Source organism: Mauremys mutica, unplaced genomic scaffold (genome assembly GCF_020497125.1).
Source record: "Mauremys mutica isolate MM-2020 ecotype Southern unplaced genomic scaffold, ASM2049712v1 Super-Scaffold_100033, whole genome shotgun sequence".
In the NCBI taxonomy this organism is placed as follows: domain Eukaryota; kingdom Metazoa; phylum Chordata; order Testudines; family Geoemydidae; genus Mauremys; species Mauremys mutica.
The window spans coordinates 8,427,368-8,454,011 of NW_025423255.1; the positions used below are offsets into that span (position 1 = coordinate 8,427,368).

The following is a 26,644-nucleotide window of genomic DNA, read 5'->3' on the forward strand; positions in this document are numbered from 1 at the left end:
CACGAGCACCAGCCTTGGGCAGACTGGTAAGAAGCAGGGAACAAACCCCAAATTGGGTGTGAGGTCTGTATGGAGATTTCACCAACCAAGTATCCAGTGTAAACGCTTCAGGCTCTGTAACAGCATTAACATGGAATCACAGACAGTCCCCTTGGGTGATCCCATATATTTTACCACGCAGGTGAGTTCACCTTTGTGACAGATGGTCCTTTCCACCAGGCGTTCTCAAACCACATACGCTAAGGAACTGCCTGACCCCTGGTGTGATGGCCACCGCTTCCCGCAGCTCCCATTGGCCAGGAATGGTGAACCGCGGCCATTGGGAGCTGCAGGTGGCCGTGCCTGCGGATGGTCAATGTAAACAAACTGTCTCGTGGCCCGCTAGCGGATTACTCTGACGGGCCGCAAGCCAAAGGTTGCCGACCCCTGCTCTAGCTGATGTTACATTGATGTGTGTGACCAGGACGCAGAGACGGAGCTTGTTCAGAAAGCCAAAGGGTGATGTTATTCACTGGAATGCCCCCCACTGCCCCGAGGTAGCGAGATCCCCAGAATACCCTCACCTGGGACAGATGTTGCTGGGAGATGGAGCTGCTTTCCCCAAAGCAATAAGTGGCCTAAGCTCAAGAGCTTTGCCTGCACTGGCTTGTTTTCCTTAATACCTCCCTTCTTATTTATTCATTCACTGGGATTACGGTAACACCTAAATGCCCAAACCAAGATGGGGGCCCCAATGTACTGGGCCCTGGACACACCAATAGTGAGAGACCATCTCTGCCCTGGAGAGCTTCGTACAATCTAAACAGACCAGACAGCAGCTCGGGGGTTTTAGCTCAGAGACTGTAGGGAAAATCCCTTCCCTTTGGCTGTATGTTAGGCAGCAGTGAGGCCTGTTACCTCCTCCCTGCAGCTCCATGGCACTGTCACTGCATCACACGCACACGCCATCTGGTTTGTTATTTCTCCTGTTCCCCAGACCCAGCTATGATGATGGGGAAGGTTCCCTCCTTCTCCCCCGGCTCCACAGTGAGCTCCGCTCTGCCCGGCTACGTCGCTCTCTGCCTCGCTCTACAGGTGCAGAGGCTGGTGTCAGGTAGGAGCTCCGGCCTCCTCGCTGGGTTTGCTGCTGGTCTATTGCTGGTTATTAACATCCATCTCGCACCACTGCCTTGTCTTGCAAACCACGTCTGCTCACCCCGCCTGGTGTCTCCTGCTCTACACAAATGGAGACACTGCAGGGCACAGCTGGGTCCCTAATAACCATGGTTGCTACCCAGTGATGAGCTCCCAAAATCCTAAGAACCAGTTCCCTACCGGGTCCTTGGTGGTTTGGCGGCAGAGGGGTCTTCACTCGCTCTGGGTTTTCGGCAGCAGGTCCTTCACCCGCAGCGAGTGAAGGACCCGCCGCCGAAGTGCTGCCGAAGACCTGGTAGGGAACCACGTGGTGAGTACAAGCCCCACGTGCCTGTCTCCCCCCTGCCACCCACCCCTCTGACCCCAACCCACGTCTTGCCCCCGACTGCCCCCCTCAGAACCCGCAACCCATCAACCACCCCTCCTTGTCCCCTGACCACCTCCTCCCGAGACCCCCCCCACCCTAACTGCCCCCCAGGACCCCACCCCCTACCCAACTCGCCCCACTCCCTGTCCCCTGACTGCGTCAACCTCAGCCACCACCACCCTGACAGACCCCCGGGGCTCCCACACCTACCCAACTCCCCTGTTCCACATCCCCTGACTCCCCCCATAACCTCTGCCCCCTCCAACCGCTCCCTACCCCTTATCCAACCCCTCCTCCCAGCCCCGGCCGGCCCCCTTACCATGCTGCTGTGTATGGATGCCGCACAGCTGCTGGAGCTTGCAGCCCCACCCCCTTACCCAGAGGTGAAAGCAAGCCAGTGTGCACCAGTACGGCGTACCGGCGAGAGCCGGTGCACCGCACCAGGGTGGCTCGGCTTCCCCAGGGGGCAATTTAAAGGGCTTGGGGCTCCCAGCAGGGGCTGGAGCTCCAGGCCCTTTAAATTGCCACCAGAGCCCCACTGCTGGAGCCCTGGGGTAGGGCTGCGGGGCTCTGGGGGCTCCCACTACTTCTACCGCCCCGGCCCTTTAAATAACCGCTGGAGTCCCACCGCTTCCCCAGGGCTCCTGCGGCTGTTTACAGGGCCGGGGTGGTCGAAGCAGGGGAGCCCCGGGCCCTTTAGATAGCCCCCGAGCCCTGGGGTAGCAGGGGGCTCCAGGGGTTATTTAAAGGGCCAGGGCTCCAGCTGCCTCTACCGCCTCGGTCCTTTAAATAGCTGCTGGAGCCCCCCCTCGCCGCTTCCCCAGGGCTCCCGTGGCTCTGTGCGGGGGAGGGGCCAGGCGAGCCTCAGCCTCCCTAGCTGGGAGCTCAAGCAGCCCAGACAGGCCGGATGTGGCCCACAGACCAGAGTTTGGCCACCCGCCCACCCCTTTAAGAACTGGTTCTACGCCGGCTTCTAAATTTAGCAACCGGTTCTTGCGAACCGGCTCCAGCTCACCACTGTTGCTGCCTCTACTCAGTCTTCTCAGGCCTAGATACTCATCCAGCCTATTGCTCTGGCTGGTTTCTGGCAGCTTCGAATACACAGAACACAGCACCACTACAGGTCGATGTTGAGTCTGTACACAGAGACCCCCCCGTTAAAGTGACCACCTGTGTGGTGATGATCTGTTTTCATATCTTTACACTTTGCAAGCGCTTACACCATCTCTACAGCAGCTGGGGCGGTTCCTGTGCTGCAGCAGTATGAAAAGGCCTTGGCGTATCAGAGAATCAGGCCCCCCATACCATTATCCCCACGGTGTCCATGAGAAGTGTTGAGCCATAGTCAGAGATCATACAAGTAATGCATAAAATTCACATGAGCTCTGCCATCGTACACGTGTGTAGGGCACTGCGTGGGTACATGTCATGCATTCTAATACACGATGCTCTCTCTTACTGTGGGTCTTACTACTGAATTAACACACCACTCAGCTCCTCTTTGATTTAATTGACTTTTTATCCCTGACACATTTCACAGCACAGTTCACAGTGACTGGACCTGATCGTCCAATCACAGCATCTGTCAGTGGGGAGGCCGTCCTGCCCTGCCACCTCTCCCCCAGGATGAGCGCTCAGAGCATGGAGGTGAGATGGATCCGATCCCAGGACTCTGCAGTTGTGCACCTGTACCAAAATGGGCAGGATCAGTATGAAAATCAGATGTTGGACTATCAAGGAAGGACAGAGCTGCTGAAAGATGACATCACCAGTGGAAGTGTTTCCCTGAGAATACGTTATATCCGACCTTCTGACGAAGGTCTGACGCTTGTTTATTTCAATCACTTACCTTTTTTCAAGGCGCCTCAGTGCTCCTGCAGGTGGAAGGTTAGTAACTTGTTTCACTGCTGTTTTTACTTCAGAAAGGATAATAAATAGAGAGCTCTTGGGAAACAATGCTTGTGGTTTCTCTGCCGGCCAATTCTTTGAATTCTCTTTTGACTTCCCATAATTTCCCAGTAGAGTCAGTGTCTGCTCTCAGGACACACTGAAGGGCTTGCTGGAATGCTCTGTACGCTGAGGCTGCTTCTAAACTTTGCTTTGCAAGTGAAGGTTATGGAAGAGTTTAGTCTTCATGCATGTCAATTAGGTGGTTCACAACTACTCCACATGATTCCTCTTGTATGCAGCTGCTGCACCAAGCCTGTTTATAGCATTGTTAAAAGGAAAACTGATTCCCTTACCCCTGCTCACACTATCAGCCTCCTGGGTTATGTAGCAGCTTATCCCTGGTCCTTAGAGAAAATGAAGGATCTGCACATATGACAGAACAGCAATCAATGAGAGGCAGTGGGGCCAAAGGGACTGAATGCCACTTCTGATCAATTCCAACATTTTAGGGAATTTTCTCAGCATCAAAGGCCAGAATCCTGTTGATCTTGGGGACAATCAGAAAACAAAAATGGGGGGAAATGGGGGCCATATGGAGCTGCTATCTGTTGATGGCACCATTAACACCTTGAAGCATAACAGCCCTACTCACTCTGCCAACAGAGTTTATCATGTTGACACCTCCAGTGTTAGAAGAGAAATAATTGTTCTCCCTCCATGGGGTGGATACTCAGCCAGCAGGGACAGCCAGAGGGGTGGAGAGGTCATTCCTTCCTTCCTCCTTCCCAGTGTCCTGCCTCCTCAATACCTGCTCCAGTCAGGGGAGAGAGGGCACCAGCCATCCACCCTACCCTTCCAATCTATGGGGGAGAAGAGACACCCAGAAACCATGGCATGATGGAAAGGATGGGGACCCCAGTGTGGAGGACATGGAAATAGGACAGTAAACAGAGCCACTGGCATGGGGGAAAGGGACAGCATTGGGGGAAGTGGGAATGGGGGTGTGCACACAGAACCCCTGGTATGGGGGAGATTGGGGGGAGTTGCAGGGAGTCCCTGAAGTAGAGGGGGATGGGACAGTGACTTGTGGGGGGTATGGAGGTACGCAAGGAGCCCCTCATGCGTGCGATGCACTCAGCCTACACAAGATACAAAGTGTGTGACACACTAGTTATGCTGGAAGTTTGATCTCTGGACACTTGCAAAGGGGCTTGAAGTTGTGGTTGGGCTAATCAGTTGGCAGAGGCTTAATTTGTCCCCTATTTGGTTTTCCAATTTTCCCCTAAGTCAAGTGCCCAGTGAGACCTAGAACAGTCCCTGCACTTTCGGAATCGACTAGGTACAGCGTTCAAAAGGTGTCACATTACAAACACAGACAGAATAACAGAGAGATGCCACTGAGGGCTTGGCTACACTTGCAAGTTGCAGCGCTGGTAGAGGCTTTCCAGCGCTGCAATTAGTAACCGTCCACACATGCAAGGCACATCCAGTGCTGCAACTCCCTGGCTGCAGCGCTGGCTGTACACCTGGCCAGGTTGGGGTGTAGCGATTGCAGCGCTGGTGATCCAGCGCTGCTCATCAAGTGTGGACACACACCAGCGCTTGTATTGGCCTCCAGGGAATAAGGAGATATCCCAGAAAGCTTTTAACTAAATTACTCTCTTTGTTTTGTTATGCAGCCTCTCTTTGTTTTGTTGTGAACTCCGATCGGAGCTCCGTTGAACTGCTTATCTAAAAAACAAACACTGATCACAGCAAACAGGAGCTATCTGTACCTGGCTGTGAACGATCAAATGAGAGGCAGGGAGTGAATGTTTGCTTGACAGAGAAACAGCGTTGGAGGCAGGCTGTTTGCAATTAAGACTAAGGGTTCGTGAACATTTTGTGATTTTTCAATCCAGGAAGCTAAAGTGTTGGCTCCAAAAATCCACTCTCTCTCTCTCTCTCTTCCCGCTCCCTGTCACAGTACACCACAGGGAGTGAGTGAAACAGCGGGGAGTCCGTGTTGGAGGCAGGCTGTTTGCAATTAAGAGTTAAGACTAAGGGCTCGCGAACATTTTGTGATTTTTCAATCCAGGAAACTAACACACAGTGTTGGCTCCAAAAATCCACTCTCTCTCTCTTCCCCGCTCCCTGTCACAGTACACCACCCTCCACCCCCCTCTTTTGAAAAGCACGTTGTTGCCACTTGAATGCTGGGATAGCTGCCCATAATGCAGCACTCCCAACAGCGCTGCAAATGTTGCAAATGTGGCCACACACCAGCGCTGGTAGCTGTGAGTGTGGCCACACACCAGCGCTGCTCCTACACAGCTGGATGACCAGCGCTGCAAACTACCAGCGCTGCAAACAGTAAGTGTAGCTAAGCCCTGAGTTGAGTGTAAGGCATTGTGGAAGTAGAACAAGAACTGACAGGGATTTGTAGGGGATCTTAATGCATGACAGTCTCTGTTAGCAAGAGTCAGGCTAACTGTGACCCTAATAACGCGAGATTTTTAGAAGCGAGGATTGTGTGAGGTGAGTGGGAAGGAACTGTGTGAGAAGTTGTTGTGACCTTGTGTAAATAAGATTAGAGTCAAAATAAGTGAGAAAAATATGTTATCAGGATGACCTATGTATAAACAAAATGCAGCTGGTGCTTCTTATTGTCTGTAACAAAAGGTATAAATGCTGGAACTGTTTACCTGTGGAGAGACCTGCCTAGGAGGGGGAAACCCTGGATCCTAGCGCACTCCCTCCCTCTATGCAATTGCTCGAGAAATAAAGTATCTGACTTTGCTGCACCCAACCAGAGAGTGAGAACTCCAACAGCATTCACAAACTCGGCCCATCAATTTGAATCCACACCTTTGTGATGTCAGTGCGAGTCTACGTGTGTGTCGTTTCAGATTAACAGTGTCCCATTTCACAACTGATTTAAATGAAATAAAAATGAGACACAAAATAAGAGCGTTACACACTGACTTGCACTGAAAGAACCAAAGATGTGAGTTGAAGTTGGTTTCGTTTTGCTGGTGCCAGCCTGTGAGTAGACTCGCCCTGAGACTCAAATACTCTCATTAACACAAGATGGATTGAGAATGCAGAGCATCGATCATATTAAAGCAAAAAGAAATGGTCTCTATAACCAACCTAGTCTGACACTACAGAGCTCTTCCAGGCCTAATCCAAAGCCCAGATTGTTAATGTGAGGCGTTACGCTCTGGATCAGGCCTTGAGAGTGGATAGAACAATACCACACATATGGGGTGCCCAACCTGAGCCTGAGAAGGAGCCAGAGTTTACCAATGTACATTGCCAAAGAATCACAGTAATACGTCAGCAGCCCCCCATCAGCTCCCACCCCCTGCTCCCAGTGCCTCCCACCCATGGGAAGCCACACTAATCAGCACCCCCCCACACACACCTCCCGATCAGCTGTTTCATGGCGTGCAGGAGGTTCTGGGAGGGAGGGGGAAGAGCGAGGGCATGGCAGGCTCAAGGGAGGGGTGGAGTGGAGGCAGGGCCTGTGGCAGAGCCAGCGATTGAGCAGTGAGCACCCCCGGCACATTGGAAAGTTGGCGCCTGGAACTCCAGCCCCGGTGTCGGTGCCTATACAGGGAGCCGCATATTAACTTCTGAAGAGCCACACGGGGCTCTGGAGCCACAGGTTGGCCACCCCTGTCCTACATCATCTCCTCCTTACCTCGGTCAGTGCTGTTCACATCTTCCAGGTGTCCCAGAAATTCCTAGTTTACGAGAATCCATGCCTCCCCCCTTCCCAAAGGGGTGTTCTTGAAGATACTGTCATGAAACATTTGGCTCATAACACAATATTGTAGATTTAACATCAGTTCATTGCATTCCCCTCTAGGTTTGGGCTCTGGCCCTGACATCTCTGTGGAGGGACATCAGGACGGAGGGATCAAGGTGGTGTGTCGTTCATCCAGATGGTACCCACAGCCCGAGGCTCAGTGGAGAGATCTTCAGGGGCAGTTCTTACCATCAGCCTCTGAAAACATCCCAAGCAGCCGGTGGCCTGTTTCAAACAGAGATTGCCATTGTTATAACAGAAGAGTCCAACCAGAAAGTGTCCTGCTGTGTTAGGAACCCGCGTGTCAACCAGGAGAGAGAGTCAGCAATTTACATAGCAGGTCAGTGCCGCACATGGACAGACTGAGACACTGCAGATGTTAGTGGGGAGCACTTACTAGAGTGTCTCCTAGTAGTGAGGTCTTGAGCATCCTCAACTCTGTTTGGATATACCTGGTGACTCAAAATAGTTCTATATAACGTTTGTGGGCTATCCGGACTGACGTGTAAAAGCTACCTCGGGTTAACTGACAGTTTACTCCAGGTAAAAAACTCTAGTGTAGACAAACCCTTGACTTCAATAGTAGCTGAGGGTGTTTAGCCAGAAAAGCTGAGCAACCAGCAATCTCCTTTCTTCTCAGTGGGGCTGCAGAGGGAATTCTCCTGTGTTCCCAATGGGAGTTGCTGGTTGTTGAGTATTTTTGACAAAATCTAGCCACTGAAGTCATTTTTCCTGAACAGTGAAAAAGGGCCCCGGTCAGGATCTCAGCATTGCTGCTTAGACTGCACCTGAAAAGATCACAACAGTGGAATGGCTGCACTATGGATCCCCTGCTGCAGTTCAAACCCTGGCAAAACTCCCATTGCCTTAAAGAGTTAGAACTGAGGGCTCAAACTGTAACTTGTATTGAATTGCACAAAAGTCAGGAAATGCAGAACTCCACAGGCAGCATGACCCGGACCTCCCCTGTGCACATACGGTGGTTTTTGGCTCATTTCATGAGCCTGATCCTGCATTCATTGTACAATGAAATTGATAGGGAGATTTGCTAGGCATAAACAATCAAGCCTATAACGTGTAAATACAAAATGTTACCTAAATCCAGCTTAACATTTTAGAAAAACAGTTCAGGCTTTTTGTACTATTTCCTAGCTAATAACTATTATTATAGAACCAATATTTTGTCACTGTAATAATAATTTTGCATTTGTAAAGCACTATTCATCTTCCATCTCAAAGGGCTGTAACATTTCCCTGTGGCATGCCCAGTGCATCAGTTTCACAGAGTCACCTTTGACTCCCTTCCTGGTCTTCCTTGAGGGCATCCAGTTAAGGTTTCCAGCTCCCAGCTGTCATCTCTCATAGGAAGATACCTGCATCTCTCTCCTTCCAGCCTGGGGGCTTTGACTTGCAGTCCCCTCTGCACCTCACTGTGATTCCCCCAGCAGGTCTGCTCAGGCTCCAGCACCAGTGTAAAGAAGGTGCTGTCCTTTTGTTCACCCAGGAAGAAAGCCCTGACCCCTGAGTCTGTTTTAACTGCCTTTTATTCCAAAAGTCTCACTTTGTCCCCCCAACTTCCTGGAAACAGGTAAAACCCGTCCCTCCTCCTATTCCCCAGAAGGTCAAGCTTCAAGGACTGGGGAATTTGCATAGCCACTGTTGTGGAATATTGTATTAATCACCCCCTAGTGATTCTAGATTCTGTAGGAAACCCCTGCCCCCAGTGAGCAAGGAACACACTGTATATCTACACTGCAATGTAAACCCACCCTCAGACTCCGGCTTTGTTGTTATTAAAATCCCTGCGTGGTTGAGCTTCCCTGAGCACAGGAGAATGTGGAGCATCAGTAACTGGTTACAGCATTCTGATCTTGAGGGCCCGTCTGCACTGGTTGCAGCCCTGACATCCAGTAGAGAAGCCTAGGGGCTGCTCTAAGTTACACCAGTGGCAGATGGGTGTAGTGGAGCTCTGCCATGCCCCGTGCCTGCCACTAATATCCCCATTCTTATTAATTAACCATGTTTGGTAACCAGATTAGCACTCAGAATTTCATTGGCTTAATAATAAAACTCAAAGAAGCCACATTTCATGTTGTATTTCCCTGTGAGATTCTTTTAACCAGTCACAGTGTCACCATTTTCTCAATGTCCTGTCTTCATTCTACATGTGTTTGTTCCTAAATCAATATTTCTCCTGCAGATCTCTTTTTTCCACGGGTCTCTCCCTGGGTGGTGGCTCTGGCAGTGATCCTGGCTCTTGTCATTGTCCTGGCCATCTGCTGCATCTGGACACAACGCAGAGCAAAAGGTAAAGGAACAAGAAGGGAGAATGCAGTGCGCTAGGGGAAAGATTTGCATCAGCCATTCCTGGGCAGTCGTCATCCACAGCCAATTATCTCCAGCTGCGAGGATTGCTGGTGCATGCATCAGTGTCATCCCAAGTGGGATTTCTGAAAATGTGTCTCCAGTACTTCTTTCTGATGACATGGAACCACACACTGGGTCCAATGCAAAATTAGGCAGCGTTCCTGGAACACCTTTGTATGGCCCTAGCGGAAAGGTAAGTACAAGCAGCATGCTGAAGCCACTCTGGTCTGATTCCACATGGCCAAAGTCTCAGCGTGCACATGCATTCACGTCATTAGCTCTGTCAGTGGCGTCTGGCCAGAAACAATAGCATGACCATATGGAATCAGACCAGGGGTCTATCCAAGCCAGGGTCCTGTCTCTGACTGTGGCAAGCATCAGCTGCTTCAAAAGGAAGGTGCAAGAACTCCAGAATAACCAGAGAGCAAAGATTCTCTTGTAGGCAATGGCAGTAGGGTAAAGAAAAAGCTGAAGTCTTTCTCCTAGTCCTCCATTGGCTCAGAAGGTCCTTTGGACTTGATAGACATTCAAGGAATCTCCATTGCACCTTGAAGCAGGAAGTCCATCTTCAGATGGACTTGGATGACCTACAGGTAACAGCATGGGCATTGGAGGAGAAGTGCACATCTGCAGGGAGTCTCCAGACAGAACTCAACTAGGGAATTTCACTCACTGATCTCATTGTGTCACATTTCAGAAATGGGGGCGGGGGGGAAGAGAATGCTCTCTGCGGCATGTTCTGTCTCTTTGTGATGTGCCCAGTACAATGGGGCCTCATCTCGGGATGCTGCCACATTACAAATACGAAAGACCACAATGTTCTAGTAATCTCAGCTACACTAGTGTTCTTCCAGGGTGATTATAGGGGTCCTAGCACCACAGAGAAGTGGGTAACAGCCTTAATGGGGATGTGTAGGCAGGCATATTGGACTCCCCAGCTGAGTATCATCAGGTGTTAGGATTCCTCATACTGTCCAGATGAGACAAGCCTGGGGCTAGCTTTTCTAGCTGCCATTACCTCAAAGACAGCTCTTGTAGTTAGTGCCTCTAGCCGTACAAGAGCCACACGACTGTTTTCGTGACGAAAACTCTTTCTGCCCAGGCGAAGTTTTTCTCCCATTGTTCCTTGGAAACAGTTTCCCCATCACTTCATTTTAGCCATTAGTCATAGTTCATTGCATGCCATCCAAAATCCCAGGGCCTGGCAGCCTCAAAGTTCCTGCAGCAAGATGTTTAAAAGTTTGCACCTTTTGGCATCTGGGAAGCCATTCGCAGAAGGAATCAAGGCTCCCTCGACAAGGTCCCTAGATGTATTACAAGAAGTGACTGAGCATCATCTGAGGAAGATTTGCAAAAGAGGTTTCTGTTCTTCTGCAGAAGCATCCTTTGATCAGGGGCGGCTCTCGTAATTTCACCGCCCCAAGCATGGCGGCACGCTGTGGGGGGCGCTCTGCCGGTCGCCGGTCCCGTGGCTCCGGTGGACCTCCTGCAGACGTGCCTGCGGAGGGTCCGCTGGTCTCGCGGCTCCGGTGGATCTCCCGCAGGCATGACTGCGAATGCTCCACCGAAGCCGCGGGACCAGCGGACCCTCTGCAGGGACGCCTGCGGGAGGTCCACCGGAGCCGCCTGTCGCCCTCCCGGCGACCGGCAGAGCACCCCCCTGTGGCGTGCCACCCCGAGCACGCGCTTGGCATGCTGGGGCCTGGAGCCGCCCCTGCCTTTGATAGGAAGGTGTTAATGTATTGGTTCCCACATAATTCCTTAAATGAAACAGCCTTTGCTGGGGAGTGGGTGGAGAGATTCCATTTCTGCCAATTATTCTACTGCAATAATATTACATTTGTGTTTTATACTCCCTCACCCCATCTTCTGCGATTCTGTACTTCCCATTAGTGATGAATGAGGAGAGAAGCTGTGCAGCAGAATGAGAAAATTCTTACCTGGTAATTTTTTTTTCTGTTCTCAGCATCTCTTCTCATTCATCCCACCCTGCTAGTCTGGTAAATGACTGGAACACAGCGTGTAACAAGCTGATTTTTTTCTCTCCAGGGAGCTGTAGACATATAATTGCCTTAGGGTTAGAGAACAGAATTCCAGGTTGTCTCTCTAGTTCCTGGAGTGTTTCTGCAGCTTTGCAAGAATTCTTGTGGTGGACTGAGCTGAAGGGTGGGGCTTAGTCGAGGAGCCTCCAGCAACAACACTGGTCCCCTCTGAAGGCCTCACCCAATAGAAATGGAGGAGGAGGGAAGCTGCTAACAGGGAAATGTCTCACCTGACACGTTTCTCTCATTTCCAGCTGTGTTTGGATCCGAGGGCTGGATCCACCCCTTTCTGAGCTAGGGCACCCACCATCTGCCCCAGCCCTACGGGGAGCTGTTTCCCAGGTATCACTAGGGCCAGGGGGCAGGCGCCAGCCACAAGGCCAGGAGCTGGGCTTGGATGAAGCCAACCAGATCCCATCCCTTATCCAGCCCCATTACCATTGCTCACTTCCTGTCCCTGGCCCCACAGTCAGGAGGTGGGGGGAGCTGTGGCCGTTCAGGGGATGGGCACAGAGGGGACAGAGACCTTCTCTACCCCACTCCCACAGCAGCCAGATCTGACAGGAGTGTGATGGGGTCTGGGCAGTGTGGATGGCCCCTCGGGGAGACACGCAGAGCAATCCCTAGACATGCTAGTCAGTGGGGCCCGGGCAGTAGGGATGCTGAGTGAAGGAACATCAAGACAGATCTGTCTGTGGGTTCTGTTTGACTGCCTGCCTCACTAGCATAAATTACATGAATAGCAGGAACTGCACCATAAACACAACAAGGTGAAATCTCACCTCTTTTTTTTCCCCCTCCCCGTAGAGACCCTGCAAACTCATATGAAGAATCAGAAGGGTAAGTGTCTGGACCCACTACATTACCTGAGAGTAGGGTCATATCAGACAGAGCAGGGCGAAATCTCACCTGTATTAACTGAGGCCTGGTCTACACTACCGGGGGGGTGGGAGGGGCGAACAAAGGTACGCGCGTAGCTGAAGTCGAAGTACCTTAGTTCGGGCTACTCACCCGTCCAGACGCCGCGGGACCGAACTCCGTGGCTCCCAGGTCGACTCCGCCACCGTCGTTTGCAGTGGTGGAGTTCCGGAGTCGACCGCAGCGCTTCCGGAGTTCGAACTATCGCATCTAGATCAGACGCGATAGTTCGAACTCCGAGAAGTCGAACTCTCCGCGTCGACCCGCGCGGTGAGTATAGACCTGCCCTAAGTACTGGAACAATTTACCAAGGGTTGTTTGGGGGTGGATTTTCCATAATTGGTAGTTTATAAATCAAGACTGGATTTTTTTCTGTAAGAGCGGCCATCAGAATTATTTTGGGGACGTTCTCTGGCCTGTGTTATGCAGGAGGTCAGAGCAGATGATCACAATGGTCCCTTCTGGCCGTAGAACTTAAATATCACCTCTGCCCTTTTATCCCTCTAGGGATTCTGCTAACTGAAATGGAGCGTGAGAATGGTGAGTGTCTGGGCCAGTTACATTAGCTGGGGCGAGTGGGGGGGGGGGTGTCACCATCATAAATATGGCAGGGTGAAATCTCACATATCCCCCTTTCCTCCCCCTAGAGAGACTGCAATCTGAACTGGCGAAACAGAAAGGTCAGTGTCTGTGATCCACAAAACCCCACTTGGCTGACGCCTAATCCTGTAGGCATCTAAACTCACTCAGGGCATAAACCCGAGCTCTAAAAGTTCTCCTGTTGTCTAAGTTTCTGTCTCTGGGCATGCATGCTGCTGTCTCAGTCTAGGCATCTGAGCACCTACCTCCCACCTGAATCTCAGCATGATCCACAAACCAGGGGAAGATGGGTGGAGGAGTGTCTCTCTCACCTATGGGACCTGATATGGTAGTGGTGGGAGTAGAGGAGGACCTCCCTTATAATCTTTAACCCAACAGTTAGGGGACCCACCAGGGTTGTGGGAGACTTTGGGTCAAGTCCCACCTCTGCCTGATGAGAAGGGATTTGGACAGGGATCTGCCACCTCTCGGATGAGTGCCTTAGCCACTAGGCAATGGGATATTGTGACACGGGGCTCCCTCTAGCCCTTTTGCTGAAGTTATTAAACTTAATTAACTATTAAATGGGAATCACTATAATCCTCTCTCCCCCTGACCATTTTGTGTGGAGTTACACCTTTAGTACTGAGCAGCGGGAAGTCAACCTAAGTTACGGTACTTCAGTTACGTAAGTTATTGTAACTTCAGTTAACTTACAGCGGTGTCTACACCAGGCTATGTCGACGGGAGATACTCTCCCTGCTGACTTACCTTCTGCATCTCACAGAGGTGGAGTATAGACGGGAAAGCACTCTGCCATCGATTTCGCAGGTCATCACCAGACCCACTAAATCAGCGCTTAGCTGGAAGTATAGACAAGCCTAAAGGCATGTGCCATACTGTCTTGCATGGAACAACGTAGGCACCTAAGCCACCTGACTGCAGGAGAGGGGTTCCCAGCTTTGGGTCACCAGCAGTGAGGGCTTCTCCCTCCAGCCCAAGGCACCAAACCCCTGAGAAAGGCAAATGCCCCCGTTATTGGCATCTCCCATTGGCTGTCTTTGGCATCTGCCTACCTTGTGTGCTGGCTTTTGTGGATCCCATTCGAATGGGCCATCTCTTGCCATTCAGTGTATAGGGAGCCTTGACACACCTTTGGGGTTACCCAAGGTGTCTGGGGTCAATGATGACCACCTGCTTACAGTGGGAGCCTTGTCTGTGCCAACCAGAGGAAACGCTCCCACAGCTTCTGGCAACACCGGCACTCCGCTCTGGGCTCCGCAAGCCCCACCCTCTCTCTCTCTGCAGACTAGCAACTTACACACCCCAATTTGATACACTGAATTGCCCAGTCCCTTGTCTTCTGGACACCTGCAATGCACCAGTCCACTGCCTCCGTGGAAGCAGGGCACCCCAGTTAACTGGCTTCACCTCAGTTCAAGGCACTTAGAGTAAAACCAAACACGTTTATTTTACAGATCTTGAGATAAAGATTCAAATAAAAGCAAGCAAAAGGATTATAATATGGAGATATACCTCTCATATAAAACTGGAAGGATGTTGAAAGGTCAGTGAGTTTATTCCCCTGCCTTCCCAGCAGGACCAAGTACTGTCCCTAACAAATTTTTTGCCCCAGATCCCTAAGTGGCCCCCTTATGGATTGAACTCACAGTTGTGGATTTAGCAGGCCAATGTGCAAACCCCTGAGCTATCCTTCCCCCTCTTATGATTTTCAAACATAAGGTGACAGGTAAAAGCAAAATATAAAATGCACTCTTATACCCTGTACGTCTTAAAGTACTTTCCTGTCCAACAAGGTATGTTTCACTCAGTGGTCGATCCAAACAGCACTTATCCAATCCAAAGAGTCTGGATCCACCTTTCATGAGACACTCCTGCTAGCAGAGTCTCTCTTCCATAATGGGGAATATCTTGTGCGCTTTCTTCTCCTCTTATACAGTCCTAAACTATTGTCTTTTCATACTCAGGGTGTTTCATTAACTTCAGCTCAACTCTGATGGTCCCCAGTCAGAGTCTTCTCTTGGGGTCCGTTTGTCTTTGTAAATGCTCATGCCCGCATCTGCCCCAGGGTGTAAACATAGGGATGGCCTGGGTCCAGGGATGTCAGCAGGGCTGGTGCAACCATTTAGGCGACCTAAGCGGTCGCCTAGGGCACCGGCATTTGGGGGGCGCCATTTTCTTCGGCAGCGGCCATGGTGGCCGGATCTTCGGCCCCCTGGTCGCCACCGGCATTTAGGCGGAAGGAGCTGGGGCAGGGGAGCGCGGGGAGGGCCACCTGCAGCAAGTAAGGGGGGGGGGGGGGACGCACACAAGGGAACTCTCCGCCCCAGCTCACCCCTGCCCCACCTCCTCCCCGAGCACGGCGTGGCCGCTTCACTTCTCCCGCCTCCCAGGCTTGTGGTGCCTAAGCTGATTGGCGCCGCAGGCCTGGGAGGCGGGAGAAGTGAAGCAGCCATGGCATGCTGAGGGTGCTCGTGCATGGAGCAGGGGTGAGCTGGGGCAGGGGCAGTGCCTCAGGGCAGAGGGTGGGGAGCTGCCGCAAGTGGGGCGCCTCAGGGCGGAGGGGGGAGCTGCCGCAAGGGGGGCGCAAGATGGAAGTTTCGCCAAGGGCGCAAAATATCCTTGCACCGGCCCTGGATGTCAGTGTCCTCACTGCTAAATGAGTGAGTTCTGAGACTCACCCAGCCTCAGGTGAGCTGTTTTACCTTCAGTAGTTTTGGGGAACATAATATTCTACATGTTACAAAACTATTTTTCCCTTGTACAGACATCTCACAATAACTATGAGAATCAGCAGGGGCGGCTCTACAAATTTGGCCGCCCCAAGCAGTCATGCCTGGGAGGCGCCCCCGAGCCGCGGGAGCAGCGGACCTCCCGCGGGCATGACTGCGGAGGGTCTGCTGGTCGCGCAGCTCGGCTGGACCTCCCGCAGCTGCGGGTGGTTCGCTGGTCCGGCGGTTCCGGTTGAGTTGCCGCAGGCATGCCTGCGGGAGGTCCAGCCGAGCCGCGGGACCAGCGAACCGTCCGCAGTCATGCCTGCGGGAGGTCCACTGGAGCCGCCGGCCGAGTGTCCCCTCCGCAGTCATGCCTGCGGCAGGTCCGCTGCTCCCGGGGCTCCGGTGGACCTCCCGCAGGCATGACTGTGGCAGGTCCGCCGGCCCAGCCTGCCGCCCCCCCGGGAAAGGGCCGCCCCAGGCGGGTGCTTGCCCCGCTGGGCTCTGGAGCCGGCCCTGAGAATCAGCTAGGTCTTTGCTTTTGGCAGAGACCACAAATGACCCTCTCTTTGATGAGCTTGTAATACGCTTGCTTGGGCATGTCTCTGTCACAAGCCAAGGTCCCTAGCTCAGGCTCTGTGAATCTCATTGTTTTCCCTATGATTTTTCTGGACAACTAAAAGTTAGACTCTGTGATGCTGAGCATCACAATACCTAAGACCCCTTGTGGATCCAGCCCTATGGCCTCAGTATAATATAGACAAGGGGAACAGATAGAAAGCGAGTGTCTGTGCGTACAATGATCCGTAGGGGAAAAAAATACTGCTGTAAGTTTACCATCACTTAAGTCAACTATGTCACTTTATGTCTCTCTTGTTATTTATTTCTAGAAAACATATTTCAGAGAAAGGTAACATTTCTTCATTACATTTTAAGGGGGAGGGATGGGGAAGAGATGGAAAAATCTCAAACTTTGCAATGAATTTCTTGGATCTTCCAGGCAGCTATTAAGGGATCTCACTATGAACTGAAATTGAGATTGGTTTGTTCTCTGTGCAAAGACATTCTCCATCTTTGCCCCTTACTCAATATGTCCAGAGTGTAAATACTTTCAAAAGTGTGTAGTGCTTTAGGAGCTAAAGTCCCAATGACTTTCAGCAGAACTTGGATGCCTCAGTCACTTAGGTGGTTTTGAAAATTTTACTGACAGTGGCTGGGAGAAGGCTGGTGCTGGGAATGGCGTTATGAATTTCCAGCCTTTCAGACAATGAGGCTGAGATTTTAAAAGCTGTCTCAGAAATCTGGACGCCTGGCAAATTCCTGTTTGAAAAACACCTTTTTACTTGTTAACTTTATTTGCCATATATAACAATTTATAGGTAATTTTCAAAAAACCCTTAACTTCAAGCAAACAGTTTTTATTCAGGGATAGTTATCTGTGATGAATAGTCCCTTAAATGTATATTCACTAAATGTCCCAATTAAGCAAAGTACTTAAGAATCTGCTTAATTTCTTTGCTGAACTAAGCCCTAAAAACTTGTGTTCTTAAGAATACAGAAGTGGCCAGTGCAAATCAGATCAGGGCCCACCTACCCTGGGATTCTGTCTCTGACCTGCACTGCCAGCTGCTTCAAATGATGTGAGAAACCCCTAGTGGCAAGTGATGGGGGACCTGTAACCCCCTGCCCACCTGTCACAGGAAGGAGGGGGGGGCGGGATATAGAGCTATCTCATGGAGCCAGGAAGCCCTGATCTCTGGGTCCAGGTTTCTCTATACAGTATCTGATGTGTGTAAAATATTACATGTAACAACAGGGACAAGAGAAGTTGGGTCACTTTCCTCACAAGCAGCCAGCCCCTGTGCTGTGCTCCGCTTAGCATCTTAAGGAAAAAAAAACCTCTCAAAAACAGTCATAACACCAGTGAGGGGGATATTACTTGTATCTTGACTATTGCACATTAACTTTTGTGACTCAGGATTAATTCACATTGTCTTACTTTCCAGTGGAACATGAGGCAATGGCAGGTAAGTGCGGTTTTACTAGGTTTCATCAAGCTTAATCTTGGAAAGTGAACACTGAAAATGCTGTGTATAAAGTAAACTGATGTGTGGTACTTGTTACAGTGACACACAAGACAAGGGGAAATCCAGGCCTAGGACTGATAATATACAGTAGAGATTTTTAGATAGAAATAATAAATGGAAAATTTGTGGCACTGAAATATGAATATTAAGTTTTATTTTTCACATTAACCCTTGGAAAAAACAAACAAACTTCACTTTCTGTCTTCAGAGAGATCTTGTAATAGTAAGCAGAGGTAAATAGTGAGGTGGCAAAATTTGCAGAGGATACAAAACTACTCGAGAGTTAAGTACAAAGCTGACCGTGTTAAAAAGGGATCTCACAAAACTGAGACTGGGCAACAAAATGACAGATGAAATTCAATGTTGATAAATGTAAAGTGATGCACATTGGAAAACATAAACCCAACTATAGATAGCTCTGGTCACCCTATTTCAAAAAAAGATATATTAGAAATGGCAGAAAAGGGCAACAAATGAATAAAGGGTATGGAACAGCTTCTGTATGAGGAGAGATGAAAAAAAATGGACTGTTCATCTTGGAAAACAGATAACTAAGTGGGGGGATGTGATAGAGACATATAAATGGTATAGAGAAAGTAAATGCTATTTATCTCTTCTCATAACACAAGAACTAGGGGTCACCCAGTGAAATGAAGAGGCAGCAGATTTAAAACAAACCAAAGGAAGTATTTCTTCACCCAACACACAGTCAACCTGTGGAACCCCTTGCCAGAGGATGTTGTGAAGGCCAAGACATTAACACGGTTCAAAAAAGAACTAGAGAAGTTCATGGAGGACAGGTCCATCGATGGCTATTAGCCAGGCTGGGCAGGGAAGGTGTCTCTAGCCTCTGTTAGCCAGAAGCTGGGAATAGGCAACAGGGGATGGGTCACTTGGTGATTCCCTGTTCTGTTCATTCCCTCTGGGGCACCTGGCTTTGACCGCTATGGGAAGACAGGACACTGGGCTAGGTGGACCTTTGGCCTGACCCAAGACGGCTGATCTTAACAATAATTATCTCTGACAAAAAAGGCCCAAGCCTCCAAGCTCGCCACAGCCACACTCCTGCACCCATTGCCTTGCTTGGGGCAGGACTGGGCCCCTGACCCCTGCTGGCTTCCACAGAGCACTTGTAGGAGAAGGAACATGTGCCTAATCCTGCGCAGAGCTGAGCACCCTCTGCTCTCACTGAGGCCAGGAGCAGGCTCAGCATGCCTGGGATCATCCCTGCATGACCAGATGATGGAAACGCAAGAGAAGAGGTCTTTGAACTGGAGGCCAGAATCTCTCCTGTGCCAAGATCTGCTTGGAGTATTGTACTGGAGAGGGGGGCAGTAGGGAGTTGGTTATGGCTCCTGAAGTCTCAAGATGCCCCAGCATCAATCACTGCAGCCCCTCTTTACTCCAGCTGTCTGTGGTCCCCAAGCATTGGCTGTGTGATCCAGTTCCGCCCCTCTGTCTAAACCCTATGACTCCTGACATGCCCCTACACCACGCTGGCATGGTGGGGGCAGTTGGCACAGGGGTGGGCTGTGCTGCTTTCCCCCAGCTGAGCAGACCCTATGCTGGAGGAATTCTCTGATGTCCTGTTAGGGCCCAATTCAGCCAGTCTGCACCATCCTTGCATTAAATGACCAGAGCAGGGGAGGGAACCTGGCCCCTTTTTCACTAAAGACCCAATTCTGCCACCTTGACTCACATGAGTGATCCTCACAGGTGCAGTCCCATTGATTTCTAGGATGGAGGTTATGCAAGATTGAATGCAATAAAGCAGAAGCTGTAATTAATAATTAGAGGCCCAATCCTGATGTCCTTACTCAGGCAGAATTCACATGGAAGCCAATGTAATTTGGGTTTAGAATGGGGTAGTTTTATCACTGATCATCTCTACTAATCGTTAATTGTTGTTTTATTCCTTTTTCTCCCTTTTCATTCCCATGGATCCCTCCGGCAGAACAAAGTAAGCTCTGGTTTTAGTTTGTGTAGCTTAATTTTTTAGCAATTTTTAAGATAAGATAATTGGAGATATACTAATCTCCTAGAACTGGAAGGGACCTTGAAAAGGTCATTAAGTCCAGCCCCCTGCCTTCACTAGCAGGACCAATTTTTGCCCCAGATCCCTAAGTGGCCCCCTCAAGGATTGAACTCTCAACCCTGGGTTTAGCAGGCCAATGCTCAAACCACTGAGCTATCCCTCCCCCAATTTTTGTCTTGAGTCTGTAATTTTTGTGTAAACTCCCATTTCTGTTTCAGCACGTGACATAACCCAAAGATTCACAGGTAAGCAAAGCTGATACTAAGTGATGCTCAGCCCTGTTTCCCAAGGGGTATTGTCTCCTGGTCTGGTCACCTTATAGGGATAAAATGTCAAAGTCAGTGTGAAAGTGCGAGGAGCTTGACTATTGAGCTACACCCTCCAGGTGTCGACGGCAAGTGGCGTCATCGAGAGGCATCCCCGCTGAAATGCTGCTGAAATTCGGTGACATTTCGGCGGGTGCTCTCCCGGGGGCCAGGACACGGGCGCAATAACCTATGTGAATAGCTGTAATGATTCCTTGCGGTACTGCACAGGGAGAGTAACCATTTCTGCCCTATCTCTACTAGAAATAACTCCTAGGATTGCATGAGGATTTTTCATGGCCAGATCACATTGGTAGCTCATAGACATCCTGTGATCAACCAATATACCCAGGTCTTTCTGCTCTTCTGTCACTTTCAACTTAAACTTCCTCACCTTATACCAAAAGTTAGTGTTGTTAGTCCCGAAGTGCATGACCCTGCACTTTGCACTGTTAAATTTCATCCCATTTCTATTACTCCTGTTTTCAGGGTTGTTCAGATCTTGTATGATATTCCAGTCCTCCATATTGGCAATACCTCCTGACATTGTGTCATCTGAAAATTGTATTGGCACAAAAAGTGGGAGTGTGCTAAGGTCTTTAATGAAAATGTTAAATAAGATTGGTCCCAAGACTGATCTTTGAGGAACTACACTAGTAACTCCCTCCAGCCTGACAATTCACCTGTCAGTATGACCTGTTGTCATCTCCCATTTAAATAGTTCCTTAACCACCTTTCAGTTGTCATATTTGTCTCCAGCTTCTCCAATTTAATTAACAATTTCCCATGTAGAAATGTATCAAATGCCTTACTGAAGCCCAGGTAGGTTAGATCTACTACATCTCCTTTGTCTAAAAAATCAGTTACCTTCTCAGAGAAGGAGATCAGGTTGCTCTGGCACGAGCTATCTTTTGTAAACCCATGTTGTATTTTATCCCAATTACCTTATGTCCTTAACTACTTTCTCCATCAACATTTGTTCCAAGACCTTGCATACAATTGAGGTCAAACTGGATCAGTTTTTTCCCCTTTCTTAAAAATAGAAACAATATTAGCAATTCTCCAATCATAGGGTACAACCCTGGAGTTTACAGATTCATTAAAAACCTTGCTATTATGCTTGTGATTTCACGTGCCAGTTCCTTTAATATTCTTGGATGGAGATTATCTGGCCCCCAATTTGATCTCATTGAGCTGTTTGAGTTTGACTTTCACCTTGGATGTGGTCATTTCTGTTTCCATATCCTCATTCCCATTAGCCACCCTGCCACTACCCCTAAGCTCCTCGTTACCCTTATAAAAAACTGAAGGAAAGTATTCATTTAGGTGTTGGGCCATGCCTAGATTATCTTTAATCTCCACCCCATCTTCAGTGTTTAATGGTCCCACTTCTTCTTTTCTTGTTTTCTTCTTATTTATGTGGCTATAAAACCTTTTACTTATTGGTTTTAATTCCCTTCATAAGGTCCAGCGCTGCTTGGCTTTTAGCAATACTCACTTTTTCCCTACACTTTCTGATCTCCAAGAGGGAGTTTTCCTTGCTGATCAATCCCATCTTCCATTCCTTGTAGGCTTTCCGCTTTCTCTTAATGCCTGTTTCATATGCTTACTCATCCAGTTTGGTCTGCAACCCTTCCCTAAAAATGTGTTTCCCCTTGCGTGGGACGCAAGCTTCTGATTGCTTCTGCAACTTTGGCTTAAAGTAATTCCAAGCTTCCTCCATATTCAGATCCTTGAGTTCTTTAGTCCAGTCCACTTCTCTAACTAATTCCCTCTTTTTTAAAAAAAAATCAAGGATCCTGGTTGCAGCCATATTTTTGTTTATCATTCCATTTAGTTTAAACTGAGTTAGCTCATGATCGCTCAGATCAAGGCTCTCCTCTCCAACCAGTTCTTCTATGAGATCCTCACTACTCACCAATACTAAATCTAAAATAGCATCACCTCTTGTTGATTCGGTGGCTATATGGTGAAGAAATCTTTCAACCTTCTCTGCAACCTCTGCCTTGGTTATACTGCAGGGTGGCCTGAGCATACCCCCAGTCGAAGATCTCTCCCCAGAAATGTGTGTCCTGCACTGCCCAGCCCTCTCCTGGACAGTACAAAATATTTTAAGATGTTATTCTTTTAAGGGAATAATATGCCATGTTATTATCTCACATAATTATTCATATATTTCTATTTCAACACACTGGTTTAGATAAAACAGTAAAACAAATGTATTAACTGCAAAGAGAAAGATTTTAAGTGAGTACAGGTGATGAGGCATAACAGTCAGAAATGGTTACAAGAAAAATAAAGTTAAGATGTTTACTGAAGTTTAACTTAACAAACTATATTAAATTCAAGCAGATTCTTATCACATGCTCCGCAGGTTACTGACCAAACTTTCAGGTCAGGTCCCCTTCCCCAGAGTCCAATGAGGGCTTCCTTTTTCTCTTCAGGTGCAGTGAATCTGATGTGCAGGGACAGAGAAAACAGGGGGCCTTGGGGTGGTTTCCCTCCTTTTTATAGTTTCAGTTCTTCCCCCATAACACACACACCTTGAAAAAACATTTCCAGCTGAGACACAGAATCTATGTAGGAGGATATTTCCTGCTAGTATTTTTGTTCATTTGTTTTCCCTTTCTGCTTGATTAATGCAAATTAAGCAGAGCACACACTCCTTTGTTTAGGCCAGACCTGTTTGCCAATTTCTGTTTGGCCTCAGCTGTGGGGCTTGGAACTTGGGTTAATAACACTGTACAGGGGAATCTTCAAACATCACATACAAATGTGTCACACATATTTTCCCAGGGAAGTACTGATCAGCAAATGATGAGTTTTCAAACGATACCTTTCAAGGCATACTTTGTACAAAGATTATTACAATAGTGCATAGAGTGTGAGTACAGGGGTGTGTTCTACCACAGTATGTCTCTCCCGAACACCCTCTATGGTGATAATCAATATAAAGAAATCGTTTATTCTCTCACCATTGTCCTCACCCTCCTGAATTGCTCCCTTTATCCCTGCTGATCCAGGGGACCCACTGATTCTCTCACAGGCTTCCTGATTCTGATAGGCTGAAATAAATCCCTGGTATTTGTTTTATATCTCTGGCCATTTACTCTTCTAGTTAAACTTTGGCCTATTCAGTCCCATCATACTCTTCACCTGATGCACTTTTCTCCTTTTACTGACTTCGCTTTTAATATTTTCCATTTGCTGAAGGATCCCTCTTTGGCTCTCACAACCTCTTGCACCTGGCCAGGTGGCAGGATGGGGTTACTGTGTTTCTCCCCTTGCTGATTCCTTTGTTGCCCAGGAGCTGCCAGGCTCTGGTTGCTGATGTAGCCTCCTGGCTGAGTCTAAGGATTTTAACTTCTCTGCTTTAAAGTCTTTTTGACTCGCTTTCCTTCTGCAACATGACGTGATCCTGACTCGTTTCTCTGTGTTTTGTTTTTAGCCAAACTCCAGGCTGAGATCAGTAAGTTCCATTCCCCCCATTATCACCCTTGTGTGACATTGTTTCCTGTTCAGAGTGTCGGTGTTCACGGACGTTCTCACCTCTCTGTCTGTGTTTAGTTACAGGGCGGAGAAGCGCACAGCTCTACGCAGGTACTGTACAAGTCGCTGATATTTTATCCATGGGGAGATCCACCTCCCCGTGGGAGCTCCTGGCTCCTTTCCCTACACAGAGCATTTTCCTATGACATTCGATAGGCTACAAACAGCTGTCTGGGTGTATTTGCACCCAGCATGCTGCCTGACCATACGTATGTACTGGTGAAGGCTGGGAGAGTCTGGGCAGCTCCAGCAGGAATTAGAGACCCCAAGGGACATGCACACACATTGCAGCACCACTGGCCATGGCTCCATGTACTCTGGGGTATCCTGCCGCACACAGCTGGGAGGGAGGGGGGCACTCAGGTCAGTTACACAAACAGTGTTGGGGTCCTGTTGTGGTTGCCCCCTCTGAGGTGTAAAAAATGGGACATCTGCCTGCTCCACCTACACCCCCTGTCTCCTCACCCCGGGCACTGTGTCCCATCCCACCCTGGGAGAGGAGACCAGCCCTCTCAGGCTTCTGTTCCTGTCACTGCCCTGGGCACCAGCCTCACAAAGCAGGACCTGGCACCAGATCCAACCCGTTACCATCCGGCAGTTAAACGTCACGGTTGGTACTTCCACCGTGGTGACTGGGCCCTACCAGCTCCGAGCTCCTCATCTCCTGCTTGCTGGTCCCAAGACCATCTCCCTTTGAGCAGTCACTGCCACCCCACAGCTTCCCCCACTACAGCCACTGACAAACCCAGGACTTTTTAACCTCCTGCACAGACTCAGATTTCGCAGGACAGCGACCTGAACAATGGGCTGATCCTGTGAAAACCTGGACAGGTGGCAACCCTAGCTCCTGTCCACACAAGCCAGTAACACCCAGCTGAGCCGGTTACAGGCCCTGGCAGGGACGCTGAGCTACCAGCTGCTGTGATCACTAAGATTGTTAACTCCTCCGTGTGCCACACACCGTGCTTAGAACCGCCAGGGCCCTGGACCCAGCGCCAGAACAGCTGTAACCTAGACTCATCGCAATGCAGGGTTGGAAGGGACTTTGTGAGGTCACCTAATCCAGCTCCCTGCACTGGGGCAGGGCCTAGACCATCCCTGACAGGGGTTTGTCCAACCTGTTCTTACAAACCGCCAGTGCCAGGGATCCCACAGGCTCCCTTGGAGCCGGTCCAGAGCTTCACTGCCCTGAGAGTGAGAAAGTGTTTCCTAATCTCCAGCCTCAGTCTCCCTTGTTGAAGATTCAGAGGGACAGCCGTGTCAGTCTGTATCCACAAAAACAACGAGGAGTTCTATGGCACCTTAAAGACCAACCGATTTATTAGGGCGTAAGCTTTTGTGGGGAAAAAATCCACTTCTTCGTACTCCGTGCACCTGAAGAAATGGGATTTTTTACCCACGGAAGTTGATGCCATAATAAATCTGTTGGTCTTTAAGGTGCCACCGAACTCCTTGTTGTTTTTCCTGAAGATTGTGCCCATTGGTCCTTGGACAGGCCCTCGCCCTGCCCGCTGAGGGCGCTCAGGGTGTTGCCAAGTGTGAGTATTGCTGTTTCCGCATTGCGGGGGGAAGCTGGATGGGCTGGTTTGGCAGGGGGCAGTGATGGGAGCTTTCACTTCCCTGTTACCGATCTCAGCCCAACCCGAGGCCAGTTCTTAGTGGACAGGAGCTCACATCATAACTCACATTAATGGCAACCACAGGGAGACCAAGACCTGCATGGGCCGCAGGGAGAGAGGTTCCAGCAGGGGTCAGGGCTGAGCCATGTCAGCAGCACCGTGCGGGGCTCACACAGCCGCTGGGATGTCCTCGTACCCCACTCAGTGCATGGAGCTCCAGCTGCCAGGGTGTACATGCCACTTCGAGGCTACATGTGGGGGGGCCCCTGCCCAGATTGGCCTGCTGCAGGGAGAAGGGGGAGTTCCCTTCTCCCGCTGTGCCTGGCCCCAGCCCTGGCAGTGGGGAGCAGGAGGATGGATGCGGGACCAGGTGCTGAGTGAGCCAGAGACCCCTCAGCTCAGCCCCCATCCCCAGCAGGTGGGCCCAGGCAGGGAGCAGGAGCTGTCACCCCAGCCAGGCTGGCTCAGCTGCACAGAGGCAGCGACCAGGAGCAGCTGGCTTCGGCCACATCAGAAAGGCTCTGTCCCACTCCCTGCCCAGGCCCTGGGGCACAGGTGCAGTGGGAGAAGGACAGAGCTCTCCCCCTGCTCCCACAGGTAACATGGGGCAGGAGGAGCAGGGCAGCCCCGGGCTGGGCACAAGGGAGAAGACACATGGGGTGGTCACATGTCCTACCCTTTAGATTGTGCCCCCCTAGAATGGCCAGCCTCTGGCCCCGGCAGTGACTCTGTGACTCTCTCCCCAGTGGATGTGACTCTGGATCCCAGCACAGCAAATCCCTACCTCGTCCTGGCTGAGGATCGGAAACGTGTGACACGCCGAGACGAGCGCCAGGATCTGCCTGACAATCCGGAGAGATTTGATACTATGGCGATTGTCCTGGGCGCTGAGGGATTCACGAGCGGGAAACGTTACTGGCAGGTGGAGGTTGGAGGAAAGAATCTCTGGACTCTTGGGGGTCTGTAGGGAAGCTGTGCGCAGGAAGGGGCATATTGTATATCTATTGGAGAATGGATACTGGACAATATGGCAGCGTGCTGGGCAATGCAAGGCCAATACCTCCCCCGCGACCGTCCTGCCCGTGAGTGTCACGGCCAGACGATTGGGGATTTTCCTGGACTATGAGGCGGGCGAGGTCTCCTTTTACAATGTGACTGACAAGTTGTGACAATGCGGTTCTGGCGGGACCCAACTGAGAGTGCCAAATTAGGACCAATTGCTCA

The 26,644-nt window shown here is 50.1% G+C and overlaps 2 protein-coding genes across 4 annotated transcripts; both read left to right on the plus strand.

Moving 5' to 3' along the window:
* The first annotated feature begins 261 nt into the window (after positions 1–261).
* LOC123358229 (butyrophilin subfamily 3 member A2-like) lies at positions 262–18,338 on the plus strand. Of its 2 annotated transcripts, XM_045000892.1 has the most exons (10): positions 263–1,093; positions 3,042–3,388; positions 7,245–7,524; positions 9,385–9,492; positions 12,401–12,433; positions 13,019–13,051; positions 13,159–13,191; positions 14,569–14,657; positions 16,716–16,735; positions 17,832–18,338. In XM_045000892.1, exons 1-8 carry the CDS (start codon positions 871–873, stop codon positions 14,652–14,654), a joined length of 1,143 nt encoding a protein of 380 aa, XP_044856827.1. In that variant the 5' UTR covers positions 263–870; the 3' UTR covers positions 14,655–14,657; positions 16,716–16,735; positions 17,832–18,338. The 2 variants fall into 2 exon arrangements, with proteins under 2 accessions (XP_044856828.1, XP_044856827.1); XM_045000893.1 differs by lacking the exons at positions 14,569–14,657; positions 16,716–16,735; positions 17,832–18,338 and adding an exon at positions 14,399–14,558 and having other exon boundaries at positions 262–1,093.
* LOC123358230 (probable E3 ubiquitin-protein ligase TRIML1) lies at positions 16,760–26,644 on the plus strand. 2 transcript variants are annotated; one of them, XM_045000894.1, is made up of 6 exons: positions 16,760–17,852; positions 19,867–19,872; positions 20,166–20,192; positions 23,701–23,721; positions 23,820–23,852; positions 26,167–26,644. In XM_045000894.1, the coding sequence occupies exons 1-6, from the start codon at positions 17,846–17,848 to the stop codon at positions 26,385–26,387; spliced, it is 315 nt and encodes a 104-aa protein (XP_044856829.1). In that variant the 5' UTR covers positions 16,760–17,845; the 3' UTR covers positions 26,388–26,644. The 2 variants fall into 2 exon arrangements, with proteins under 2 accessions (XP_044856829.1, XP_044856830.1); XM_045000895.1 differs by lacking the exons at positions 16,760–17,852; positions 19,867–19,872; positions 20,166–20,192; positions 23,701–23,721; positions 23,820–23,852 and adding an exon at positions 25,369–25,650.